Source organism: Macaca thibetana, chromosome 7 (assembly GCF_024542745.1).
Source record: "Macaca thibetana thibetana isolate TM-01 chromosome 7, ASM2454274v1, whole genome shotgun sequence".
Taxonomy (NCBI): domain Eukaryota; kingdom Metazoa; phylum Chordata; class Mammalia; order Primates; family Cercopithecidae; genus Macaca; species Macaca thibetana.
Window position 1 is genome coordinate 43,525,353 of NC_065584.1, and position 13,561 is coordinate 43,538,913.

The following is a 13,561-nucleotide window of genomic DNA, read 5'->3' on the forward strand; positions in this document are numbered from 1 at the left end:
AATGTCCTTGCCCTTGAGCCTAAATTATCAGGGGGAGCTGGATGCATGAGCCATGGATAAATGGGCTGGGGGAAGAGTGGAGTTAGGGGTGGGGTAGACTGACTCTGAGCAGGGAGCTGGGGAAGTCTTCGGTGTTCCTGTGGCTGCCTTGGAGGAGGGAATCTCAGCACCTTTTTGTCCCCATAGTAACAAGGGCATGGAACATCTGCTCAGCATGAAGTGCAAAAACGTGGTCCCAGTGTATGACCTGCTGCTGGAGATGCTGAATGCCCACATGCTTCGCGGGTGCAAGTCCTCCATCACGGGGTCCGCGTGCAGCCCGGCAGAGGACAGTAAAAACAAAGAGGGCTCCCAGAACCCACAATCTCAGTGACGCCTGGCCCTGAGGTGAATGGGCCCACAGAGGTCACAGGCTGAAGCGTGAACTCGTGTGTCGGGAGCCTGGGCTTCATCTTTTTGCTGTGTGGTCCATCATTTGGTGATGGCAGGCTTGGTCTTGTACCGTCCTTCCCTCGCCCTCCCCAACTCCCAGGAGTCAGGGGGAGGAAGCCATAGTTTTCCTTGTTAGCGGAGGGCACATTTGAATGCAGCGTTTCCACACTGAATGGCCTCATAGGATCTCAATGTGGTATTCTTACTTTCCATCTTCCTTCCTTCCCTTTGTGAAACATCTTAAAGGTTTTGGAATGAATGGTGGAAATCTGACTTGGAAGGGCCGTGAATCAGAGGGGAGAGGAAGTGACCTGCTTACAGGAAGTGGGCTAACCCTTCTTTTGCAGTACACACTACCCTTCCCTTTGAGAGTTGACCTTTGTATGCTTTTTTCTGGACCACTTGATTGTAAGATTGAAAACCCCCGTGACATCTGCGTACTTACCTCCCAGGCCTGTGGGGACTGATCGTATCATGATGCTTATTCTGTCAAAGGCCAGAGGGACTGTAGTCAAGCTGGGATGTGAGTCATGTTCTCTCCCTGACCTTGCTGCCAGCTGCACAGATTTGTCCCTCTTGATTTGCATTCACAGAGCCTGCCAATAATTTGGGGTATGTGTATATGAACATGTGATCATTTTCATGGAGAACTGTGGGAGATACAAATCTCCCTGCTCCTGGAACTGCCCTTCCTTAAACCTGTTGTCCCATTGGGCCAGGATGGGTGCTGTAGAAAGGCCGTGTTTGCAGGAATGGGGTTCTCTCCTGTGGGTGTGGGTGACAGCCACAGTGTTTCCCTGGGGCACTGTGGATGCAGTTTCCATCTTGTACAACCTCATAAGTAGCAGCCACAACTGCCACATCAGCTACCCCAAGTAGTCAGGGACACTTTGGGCTGTGGATGTGCATGGCGTGCTGTTTTATGGGTGGATGAGTAGCTATGCACCCCAGCGTGTCAGTTCTGGGGCCACACTGTATAGCCTTGATGAGTACACCCTTTGAACAAGACCCAGTTTGTGAACTCTCCTTAAACAGAAATATTTAGGGATAGTTATTTATAGCAAGAAAAAATTCTTTTACACTTGAGAGCGCTTTTAAAAATATTTTCTTATTGGAAAATTTATATGGTGGGCTAGGTGAAAAAGAAACAGTAAAAGTATTAGTTCTTATTTCAAGTGGAACCATAAACAGGATATGAAGAAGGGCACCTCTGAAATGTCAAAAACACAGTGAATGTGCAAAATGAGTAACAGCATACTTTGAAAGTGAGCAATTAAATAATCATGTTTCATTATTGCAGTAATGTTTTAAACAATTACCTTGTGATGTGATATTAAATATATATTTTTAAAAAATATGTTCACTTTGGCTAGCACATCCTGTATTTACTAAGTCATTAGGAAGATTACATTCAGTGTTACCAAGACTGGTTTTTGCTAGTAAGACTTTGAATAATCTGTAATTTTGATATTGGTGCAATTTTACTAAAAGTTGAGCTTAGCTGTTTCAGAAACGCTTGGACAAGTACCTAGAGAACACACTGATGTCTGCGTTCTGAGGCAGTTTGAAGTTATTCTTAGTGACTCAGTGTTACAGCCTTAGTAAGATTTAGTACAGGCAGGATAAGCTTGGTTTCATAGGAACCAGGGAACCAGTGTTAGTGTCAGCTTCTTTCCTCCTGATCAGCCTAGAATGCCCCACTCCCAATAGAGGGGTTTGGAAGCTGGAGAGTAGGAAGTAAGAGGCAAAGAAGGCAGACTTCAACAACTCATTATGTGCCGGTGAAATTCTATTAAATGTATTTTTAAAAGAGATTACCAGGTAACAAAAACATAAAAAACCAAAACAAGGCCAGATGCGGTGGCTCACGCCTGTAATCCCAGCACTTTGGGAGGTTGAGGCGGGTGAACCACTTGAGCCCAGGAGTTTGACTCCAGACTGGGCAACATGGAGAAACCCTGTCCTACGAAAAATACAAAAATTAGCCAGGTGTGGTGGTGCAGGCCTGTAGTTCCAGCTACCTGGGAGGCTGAGGTGGGAGGATCACCTGAACCTGGGGGGATCAAGGCTGTAGTGAGCCGAGATCATACCATCGTACTCCAGCCTGGGTGACAGAGAAGACCCTGTCTCAAAAAAAAAAAAAAATTAACGTGGAATATATATATATATATATATTTTTTTTTGGAGAGTAGATCTTAAGACAGATGTGTTCACTTCTACTCCTGGGAGCGAACTGCCAATGGCAATCCCTTTAGAGCCTCGAGTGGGCAGTATCAGGAGCGCCGCACAGTGAGTTTCCAGCTGAGCTATTCTCACCAAATCTCCCTCTGTTCTCACGGCACCTCTGTCAGGCCTGTCTCATAGTCACTGCCCACCACGACTGACTACAAAAGATTTGACCCTAAAATAGTCTTGAAGGGATTTTTCTAAAAAAATTAAGGTGGGAACATGAGACAAAGCTGTCAGCTAGTAACAAATCTGAGGACTCTTAACTGCATTAAAAATAAAACAGTGCAAAATCGATGGGAGCTGTGCAGTGCGAGTCTTGATCTGGAACACTTCCCCTGCTAACTCAGCTGGAAGGGCAACTATTTTAGATTTCAGTAAGGAAGAAACATCAGTTACCAATACTTGGCAGAGCCACATTATATATCCATATATATTTATACATGTAAGTGGAGTTGAAGCAATTCTAGAATTTTCTAGCATGTGAAAACAGGGTTTGGTTCTTATGACATCTACTAAGGGACTTTACAAATTCAAAGTGAACCTTCTGTTTATAGGCCTATTTTGAAACAAAGTATCTTCATTTAATAAGATTTGACACTGTTTATTATTTTTTTTTTTTTGAGACAGGGTCTGACTCCTGTTGCCTAGGCTAGAGTGCAGTGCAGTGGCGCCATCATGGCTCACTGCAGCCTTGACCTCCTGGGCTCAAGCGATCCTCCCACTCAGCGCCCCATCCCACCCCATTCCCGCCCTTGCCGAGTAACCGGGACTACAGGTGCACAACACCACGCCTGGCTAATTCTTTTAGTATTTGTAGAGATGGGGTTTTACTATGCTCCCCAGGCTGGTCCTGAACTCCTGGGCTCCAGTGATCTGCCTGCCAAGGCCTCCCAAAGTGCTGAGCTTACAGGCGTGAGCCACTGTGCCCAGCCCCGCCACATTTTTTTTCAGTTGCTGAAAACCTTTTAAAAAGATGAAAACACATTATTTAGTACCTAAAGATAATATTTGTGCCAGACACAGTTCTCAATGCCTCAGATATTCATATTTAATCCTTATTATAATAACTGCTATTGTCCTGATTTTCTGGTTGTGGAACTAGACAGGGTCTAAGCAAACTCGCTCAAGGTCACATGGGGAGGTGATAAGAGCTGAATGCAGGCAGTCCAAGTCCAGTGCTGACAGTGACCATGCACTTCAACCAGTTTAAAAATCTAAAGACAAATATTTGAAAACTGCAGAATCTGTCTGGCAGGTGCAACATGACATGCATGGCTGCTGTGATTTAAATGGGGCCCCCTTGTAATACCCCCTTACCTCCCACCACAATGTCCAGAACACCCCTACAGACACAGTAAGTTTGTAAACCTCTCACATAAAAGTTTAACTCCACCTTTCATATCTGTGTAAATTAAAGCCCACGGGGGCAAATTCACCTATTCGAGGTTGTAAAACTACCCATATTCGAGGTTGTAAAACTACCCATGGCAAAGCTTGGACTGGCACGCAAGTCTTCTGCTTGCCCAGCGGGCCAGTACTGCTCCTGCCCCCGGACTTGCTTCTGTGAGAATCTGCTTTGTGAGCCGAGTCGCAGCAGAATGGAGGGGTGGTAAACTTAGGGTTGTCTTCTGCTGTACCTTTAGATCCCATCACCTCAGCTTAGGTGGGTCTGCATGAACCTTTACAGAACAGCAATGACAGATGGAAAAATAAGATGCATTCTATTATTCCCATCGTCCCATCCCAGGTTCGTGAGCTAGTGGGTACTGCGATCTGTGACTGCTTTCCCCAAACACATGGAACATGTTCCTTGGAAGTGTACTCGTGTAAAACTCACACCTTTTAGGCACTGATGCTTCCCTGTGGTGTGATATACTATAGTATCATAGTGTGAAAACACGTGCCACTTCTTTTATAGCTCTCAAACTTGCTGGAATTTTGGCTCCAGTGGCGGCTCTTAAGATGCGCATTGTCTGTGATGTGTGACTGTAGTGCCATTTCTGTTGCTTTGGGTCAAGGATTTTTTTTTTTTTTTTTTTTTTTTTTTTGAGACGGAGTTTCGCTCTGTCCCCCAGGCTGGAGTGCAGTGGCACGATCTCAGCTCACTGCAAGCTCCGCCTCCCGGGTTTATGCCATTCTCCTGCCTCAGCCTCCTGAGTAGCTGTGACTATAGGCGCCCGCCACCACGCCTGGCTAATTTTTTGAATTTTTTTTAGTAGAGACGGGGTTTCACCGTGGTCTTGATCTCCTGACCTTGTGATCTGCCCGCCTCGGCCTTCCAAAGTGCTGGGATTACAGGTGTGAGCCACCGCGCCCGGCCTTTTTTTTTTTTTTTTTTTTTTTTTTTAATTCCAGGGATCCCATTCACTTGTAGGACCAGCCACTGGTAACTGGTAGTGGGTTTCCTCTATGGGAAGCACATAAGGAGTGGCGATGCCAGCTGCGAACAGTTCCCGTTGACTGTACAATGGATGTTTTTGCCGTTGTTTCCTCTGTTGGGTGTCTCAATGCCTTAACTGTGGGTCCTATGCCTTTTATCAGTGTGTACCTCAGAGCCTGTTGGTTGGCTATCATTTGCCATTTTCTCAGACGAATGCTTTGTACCATTACACTAATTTGTTGATTTCATTTGCAGGCTTTACATTTGGGCCTTGTAGAAATGAATGTTTGCTGCTATGTGAAAGCAGATTGTGAGACCTGCTTTCCCTTCCCCCAGGGAGTGTTTTCCTTACTGTGTCCCTTTAATGTCTGTGGCACTGTCGCAGAGAGTTTAACATGATATAAATAAAGTGTTTCATTATTTTGGCTTTAAAAATGTATTTGTTGGGGGCTGAGTGTGAGAACTTACAGTAATTAGGCTAAGTAGTGTCTACATTCTATTCTGAATTCTAGTATTTTGGGGTTAGAGAGTCCTTTGAGAATTTGATGAAAACCAGGGCTAGTTTTCCTGGGAAAGGGCATCTGAACACAAATGGTTGAGTACGATTTCAGAAGAGTGAAGAAGCTCTGCTTTAATGTATGGCTTCTTAAAAAGAACAATCTCATGTTTAGTCAGCTCATCTCACACCTGTGATTGATTTATGACCACAGGTCCCGTGTACACAAGTAAAATGGGGCCCACACAAGTCCTGGTATCTAGTGCATCAATTATTTGGATAGATTTTCTGTAATCATTCTATCTGAGTTTGATTAGAATTATATCCTTTAGAGATGGGGAGAAAAGCAATTCATTCATTTGAAGTTATCTTAGTGCCAAGAGTCATATGAAAATGTCCCTTGCATGTGGGCAATGAAAGATTTGCAGACGATATAAAACCCAGACTACCTCATAGAAGAGTTTTGGGAATACACTGAGCTCTGAGTGAAAGAAGCTACAGTGGCCTCCCTGGAGATGGGGGGGGCAAACCAGATTAAAGGCCTTCATCCTGAGGAAGAGACGAAAATTGATATGCACAGTATTAGGCCTTGAAATGCAGACCACACTTCCTTTCACTGCAACTTTGACTTGTCCCACATCTCTACTTAAGGGTAGAAAAGGCCTCTCACTCACTCACCTCATTTGGAATGGAAGACGGAGATACTCTTTTGCCTGAAGCAACGGATGGATCTGTGACCTTCTAATCAACTCGGTGGCCTAAAGAAAAATCTTGGGTAACATTTTCACTTCAGTTTCCCTCTGGAATCATTGTAATCCATGAAAATAATTTTAAAGAGTTAAACTACTTTGAAGTTATGTGGTTAAAAACCACCTTCCTTTCTGTATCAATCCAACAATTTGGTAACTTTAAACACTGAAGGTAAAGTGAAGACAGATTCTCTTCAGATGGTCTCCCTAACTGCCCAGGCCTTGCGGATGTCTCACTCATGAGGGGCACCAATGTGGAAAGTTGAGGCTTCAGCTACTGATGAGCTTCACTGCTTTCCCCTGAGGTTTGTGCTTTGCAGAGAAGGGGAGGAGGGGACTGGGATTGTGTGGTCAGCTGTGTCTGCCAACAGATGCAGGTTAGGAACTAGGAACTGTGTTCAGTATCTTCCAATCAAGAAAGGGGAAATGCTGATGCCTATCCTCTTTGTTTAGGTAGAAAGTAAAATGTTACTGGACTTAAATGGACAACAAGGGGCTTTGCCTGTTAATTTACCATGGAGCAGGCTGGGAATCCAAGCACGGTGGCTCACATTTTGGGAGGCTAAGGTGGGCAGATCACTTGAGGTCAGGAGTTTGAAACCAGCCTGGCCAACATGGCAAAACCCCGTCTCTATTAAAAATACAAAAATTAGCCAGGCATGGTGGAGTGTGCTTGTAATCCCAGCTACTCAGGAGGCTGAGGCATGAGAATGGCTTGAACCTGGGAGGTGAAGGTTGCAGTGAGCCAAGATTGGGCCATTGCACTCCAGCCTGGGTGACAGAGTGAAACTCTGTCAAAAAAAAAAAAAAAAAAGAAACTGGGTATAAGATCCCTCCCTTCGTGTCCACCTCTCATGCCATGTTGCCTTTGCCATTCCCTACAGCATCTGAAGGTCACACACTGAGAATTTACACATACACAAGGGTCCAGAGCTAAAAGTTAATTCTGTAAAAGTTAAATAAGACTTACTAGTTTAGAATAAAAGGCCCTTCCCAGTATTTTAAAAATAATTTTTGTTCTTTGGAAGATTAAGCATACCTTTGAACTGCTTTGTTATAGAATTCAGTACAACAGAAGTCTGGCTAATTTTGTTTTTTAATGAGAAACATCTGAGTTGTACATATCACAAACAGCTTCAAGTTTCCGTACCAACCCCCACCCCCTCAACCCGAACCCCTGCCGTGGCCAAACGGTTAAAACCCAAAGCATCACTTTGGATGTGAAAAAGTCTTAGAAAATTTAACTTACAAAAACATCTCTATCAAGTCGGTAGTTTGGCATTTACTGTACATTAGTCAAAAGCTCCAGCTAAAATCTGATTTTTTAAAAAAATCGAAGTTTACATTATTCATACAGATTGGGCATTGTTAAAAAATATGCACAAATAACCACATCCATGCAATATAATTTCTTAAAAAATTTAAAGCAATATAAAAGAGCAGAGCTAGGTACTGAACAGAACATTTTGGTGTATAACTGGTAGCTCAAAATTGCCAGCTGATTGGAGTAAAACTGATTCTAAACATATTAAATGTGATTGTTTCCACCAGCTAAGGGTGCCTACGAGTTTCTGAACCATTTCTAGGGTGGAATGTGCTCGCTTGCTTCTATAATATACGTGAGGGACACCACTGCTCATTGACCATACCTACATTATAATAATGCTGTTTTACAAATAAACCAGAATTCACAAAGTGCTTGGCTCTTCAGGAAATTGACATTTCCAGAGATCCCTAAACCAATCAACTAGTTTTGCCAAAATACCCGGGGCAACTGCCGCACAGGTTCCCTGCCCCTGGGGAGGAACACGATTTGAAAGCTGCCCTGGGCTTTCAGAGAGCGTGCCGGGCAAGCCCAGAAGAAGGTGTCTGCATAGGTCCCCCGACCTTGCCAACACTAAGTCACTCAGATTGGTCTGGGGCCACGTGCTGGGCACCCTTAGCAATCAGGCAGGTGGTGTGGCCTGTGGCCAACTACGTCCTTTATGTCGGGGGTGGCCCGTTGGTGTACCTCAGCATGGGGTAAAAAGACCGGGCAAAGTTGTTTGCCTGAGTGCAGCTGTAGTCTTCTTCGGAGGAGGGCAGAAGGCAGGCCAGGAGCAGCAGCAGCAGGAGCAGCAGCTGCAGGGGCAGGGCTGCCCGGATCACCCTCGAGAGGAAGGAGCGCTGCGGCCGTGTGCTGCCGGGGACCCTGCCAACAGAGGAGGTTGAGAGCCAATTGGGAGGCTCCACAGGCACGACCCACTCTAGTACCTGACCCCCCGCTTATGTAAGTAAGAAATCCAAGACCTGAGATTTAAATGGGGCCAACGGTTGGGGTTCAGTTTCAGAGGAGAAGACCAGCCCTTTCCAGACAAAACAAAACCAGATTTTTGCAAGGACCTTGATAGTGGCATTGGCAAGACTGAGGCAGTGGGAGTGTGGAGCAGGGGAAAGGACTGCTGTCACGGTAAAGCCCTGTTACCTGCTCTCTGTCTCCTCCTCGCCTTCTGTAGTTCTCGCTGCTCTCAACTGCTGGGTAAAGAAACTCCAGTTAGTAAGTTGAAGACAGTTTAGTCCTATCAATGATAAAACAAAAAAATCCTCCCTTAAATTATATACCACCTTTATGTTGTGTTATAGCCAAACTTTGGAGACTAGAGTAATATTAAATGTCACCTGAGGTAGGAAATAATTCAGTTCATCTACTCAAGAGTTTCAGGGTCAAGTTTGTTGATCTGTTTTTAATGGCAAAATCAGGAAAACCCTTTAGCAACACTAAGAGCTCTCGTTCACAACCTACGGTGCTCCCAAAGAAGAGTGACTAGAAGGCAGACTTTAAGTTCTTAAAAAGAGTATTTTAATTAAAAAAAAAATTGGAGTAAGCCTCTCTATGGGTCAGCAGAGACCTGTGCTGTCCTGAAATGGCTAATGGGCTCTTGGAATCCAAAGTGTCCCTCAACTCAGTGACTTTTAAAAATAGCCAGTGAGGTTCTCACATAAGGAAAGGGGCTGCTTACCTTTGCTCGGGGAGCTGGCACAGATGCTGTGGGAAGCTGGTCCCCTGAGTCTACCTCATCGAAGCTGGGCAGGGGTGGGGTTGGGTTCTGAAATTAAGACCCCAAAGGTTGAGTACAGAAATGTGTTTCACGCAGATTCTTCATGATACAGCTCACCCTCCCCCAGCTTAAATCAAACTTTTTTGTTTGTTTTAGACAGTTTCACTGTGTCACCCAGGCTGGAGTGCACTGGCACAATCACAGGTCACTGCAGCTTTGACCTCCCAAACTCAATCCTTCCACTTCAGCCTCCTGAGTAGCTGGAATTATAGGCATGCACCACCGCAACTGGTTTTGTATTTTCTTTGCAGAGATGGGGTTTCACCATGTTGCCCAGGCTGGTCTCAAACTCCTGGACTTAAGTGATCCACCTGCCTTGGCCTCCCAAAGTGCTGGGATTATAGGCATGAGCCACTGTGCCCAGTCTTAAATCTTTCCTGAAGGGGCTCTTCTATTGCTCTCACTCCCAACAACAACAGACAAAAAGGAATGTAAACAAGGAAAAGTCAACCCATATTAAAAACCAACCCATAGCACAGAGCTGGGGAGACTGAGTTTAGCAGCAGCAGTTCGAGTTGATGGTGAGCTCATCACAGGTCAGTGATGAGATCATGTGGCCACCAAGAGAGTCTAGTCTAGGCTGCTTAGGAGAAAATAGACCTGCCCTAAGTCTGGTGAGGCCACAGTCTGGGCATTCCCTTTGTTTTGAGTTGGATCCCACTTTAAAGTAGGCCAGGTGCGGTGGCTCATGCCTGTAATGCCAGAACTTTGGATTCCTTGAGGTCAGGAGTTCAAGACCAGCCTGGGCAGCATGGCAAGAACCCTTCTCTACAAAAAATACAAAAATTAGTCAATTCCTTTAAAAAAAAAATTTAAAAAATTGTCACCCCCTACCCCCTTTTAAAAATGACAAAACAGATTCAAAGAGCACATATAGCTCTTTAAGTCTGCACAGCTAGAAAAGGGCACGACATGAGGCCCTGCTCGGACCACCTGGCCCTTGCTTCTGGCCTCTGTCTTAGAGCATGGCTGCAACACTGCTGTCCTGTTTGCATGTAATATGGTAATCTTTACATTTAAAAGCTACAAGTAGACTCACCTGGGTTCCCTGCAAGGACATTAAATCTTGGGACACTTGCTCTCGTAACTGTTTGAGTTTCTTCTCAATAACATGCACCTTTTCTTCAGCTTCAATGTAGTCTTCTCCATGTCCCTTAATGAGAAGGCTGTTTGAAGTCTCCTGCAGCAAGTCCACTTGAGGCTGACGTTCTACCAGCTCCTTTTCCAGTTGCTGAAAACAGAAAAAGTGTGTGAAACACTGACTTGTCCAAAGGGAAGCGAGTGTGGACACAGGAGGTTTTTCTCAGTACCAGAAAAGTTCCAGACTCAATGATGGGTAGTACTCAACTCCAGAACCTTCTGTTGCTCGTATCTGCCTGTGTCCTCCAGCCCAGCACTATTTAGATAGCAAGTGGATTATACCCTGCCCCTATTTTTAATTTCTTTTCACTCTGAAGGCAATTGTGATGCTGGAGAAATTAGAGGAAAGAAGTGAGGCAAGTGGTGTGGCAAGACCAGGTCCCTCATCCACCACGGAAGGAAGTAAAGGGAAACTCTGAAGTCAATCACGCGAGAAACAGCAGCATAACCATAGAGGTTCACACCAGGCAAACGGGCTTTAATTGTTAAGGGTGGTTATCTTGCTTGCAATATGGCCACTAGACACATGTGGCTATTCATTTATTTATTTCTTTTAGATGAAGTCTCACTCTGTTACCCAGGCTGGAGTGCAGTGTCACGATCTGGGCTCGCTGCAACCTCCGCCTCCTGGGTTCAAGCGATTCTCATGCCTCAGCCTCGCAAGTAGCTGGGATTACGGGCGCCTGCCACCATGCCCAGCTATTTTTTTTTTTTGTATTTTTATTTTATTTTGTATTTTTAGTAGAGATAGGGTTTCACCATGCTGACCAGGCTGGTCTTGAGCTCCTGACCTGAAGCAATCTGCCCGTCTCAGGCTCCCAAAGTGCTGGGAGCCACCGTGCCTAGCCTACATGTGGCTATTTAAATTAACTAAAATTAAAAATTCAGTTTCAGTCACAATAGCCACATTTCAGGTGCTTTAAGCCACATGAGGTTACTAGACAGTGCAGATGCAGGTCATCTCTATCACTTCAGAAAGTTCTACTGGACGCCACTGCTCTAGAGACTGGGGCTTCGCAAACATTTTAGGAAAACTATATTTTTAAACAATGGCTAGCACTCTGATTATAATATTTAAACCACATACAGATTTATGGATGAAAATGTCACCTTGAGCACCAGTGAGAATAGAGAAATCCCATCTTGGTGTGTTAGTGACAAATGCATGAGGACATGACTCTCCTCCAAGAAGAACCATTTTTCCATAGTGGATACAGAAAACCCACCCAGCTCATCGCAGGTGTGGCGCAAATGAGCACCATATTTCTCCCTAGTGAGCAGGATTCACAAGAGAAAAAGACTTCCACTCAAATGGCCTTAAGTTTCTCAGGATATCGAGAGCCCCTATGTCCTCAGTTCTGTGGACTGTGGCTCTCCATTCCTGCAAGTCATTTGGCTTCAGAACGATAAAGGGCTGCTCAGTAAACACCAATTGGAGGAATACTAGGGCTGAACTGGTGCATTACAGGCAAACACCACTGGCACAGTTCCTGAAATACTAGGCGAGGCTACCTGAGTGTGCGGCCTCTCTGGGGATGACAGAGGCTGGTGGCAATACAGAGCTCCTGGGAGGAAACTTACCATTAGTTCCCTCCGACATTCCAGGAGAGCCTGGGGGTCGGCCTTCGGATTGGTGACATGAGCCTTCTGCCTCCGGTTCTCGGCACTCGCTAACCACAGCAGCAGATTTTGACTCAACTGGTGGAAGTCCTTAAAAAACAGCACACATCAGAGCGCTGCCATGTCTTAGAGTCCTGGAAGAGGGCATGCTAGGAACATGGCTTGCTGCTTCCAATCTATCTCAGTCATTTGCTTTTCTGGCCTTACCCAGTGAATACAAGGGCCAGCTTTAAACTAAATGCCAGGGCCCCAGAATGAGGCAGAGGAAAGAAGGCAGGCGCTCGGCACAGTGCCAGGAGGTAGCAAATGAAAATGCCACTATGAAGGTGGGGCTTCAGGATGCCCAGCTGATTTTACAGATGAAGGCCACACGCATTCCTCAGCCAATCTGCTGGGGTCCAGTGGTGGAGGGAAACAATCCAACAGGACAGGCTGGGGTGTGCTCACGTTCCCTGAGACACGGCCAGAGCTAGGCAGTGGTGCAGAGCTCACACCCGCTGTGCATTTACTGTGTCAGGTGCTGGGCTAGGATTACACACACTGCCTCATTTACTCCTAAAAAAGAACCTTAGGAGGTGGACACGGAATGATTCCCATTTTCAGATAAGAACACTGAGGTCTAGGAGGTTCAATGCTTTGCGCAAAGTCACATAGCTATTAAGCAATAACTGCTCCTCTGCTTCAAGGCCAGGTCTCTTAATCACCCTGGCAAAAGGACAAGAGGAGCTGTGGGGTAGCACCTCTAACCCACAGGTCACTTGCAGGAACCCTGACTCCAGGAGTGGCTCTGGGCCTGGGCAACAGCGAAGAGACCTGGGACAGGGAGTGGGTCTCTGAGATGGCCGGTGAGCCTCTGTGGAAACAAATGGTAAAGCGCATGTTTCCTGACACAAGCCACATTTGGCTGCACCGAAGCAGCCTGACCATGATAAAAATATCTGCTGCTCCCACCACGTGGGCCTGGGCGCCTCTGGGAGGCTGGGTGCTGAGTCAGCGTACCTGGCACTGCATGAGCGACTGTCGTAAGCCCCCTCTCCAGCTGTCCACTGCGCCCTGTGCCGCTTCCCAGAGCAGGCTCAGCTGGCGGAGTCTACTTTGGAGCTCTGTGGATTCGGGGCTCTCGGTTTGCAGAAATTCCTTGCTGCTCACGTTGACAGAGACCACTAATGCCTTGTAGGTGTCAAAGGCTTTCAATATCTCCTACCACAGGGAGAAAAGATGAGGTTAGGAGCTCTGAAAGTAGGGAGGAGGGGCTCATTTTGAACCTCAGTCGGGTACAAATTTTCCACACAGTCTCCCAAGCTGCGGCCGCAGAAAAGAGAGTGACCTCGCCTGTGACTGGCTGGGAAGTATCCGGGGAGGGAGCTGCCTTAAGGTCCATGAACTTGGCCAACAGGGTCCCAAAGCACAGGCCTGC

The 13,561-nt window shown here is 46.0% G+C and overlaps 2 protein-coding genes across 5 annotated transcripts in view; one reads left to right on the plus strand and one right to left on the minus strand.

Annotated features, from left to right (window-relative positions):
- Positions 1-7,259, plus strand: part of ESR2 (estrogen receptor 2) — a 69,705-nt gene extending 62,446 nt beyond the window's left edge. For 3 of the 4 annotated variants that reach the window (XM_050797883.1, XM_050797881.1, XM_050797882.1), the window contains one exon: positions 187-5,476. In XM_050797883.1, coding sequence (XP_050653840.1) covers positions 187-373 — 187 coding nt within the window. In that variant the 3' untranslated portion in view covers positions 374-5,476. Of the gene's footprint in view, positions 1-186; positions 5,477-6,188 lie in introns of those variants that run through there. The other variant, XM_050797884.1, reaches the window with a different exon arrangement.
- Positions 7,260-7,364: 105 nt separating this feature from the next.
- The window catches only part of SYNE2 (spectrin repeat containing nuclear envelope protein 2), a 377,154-nt gene continuing 370,957 nt past the window's right edge, over positions 7,365-13,561 (minus strand). Inside the window, 6 exon segments of the mRNA XM_050797880.1 lie at positions 7,365-8,477; positions 8,751-8,797; positions 9,286-9,372; positions 10,424-10,615; positions 12,106-12,234; positions 13,144-13,344. Of these exon segments, the coding sequence (XP_050653837.1) occupies positions 8,270-8,477; positions 8,751-8,797; positions 9,286-9,372; positions 10,424-10,615; positions 12,106-12,234; positions 13,144-13,344 (864 nt within the window). The 3' untranslated portion in view covers positions 7,365-8,269.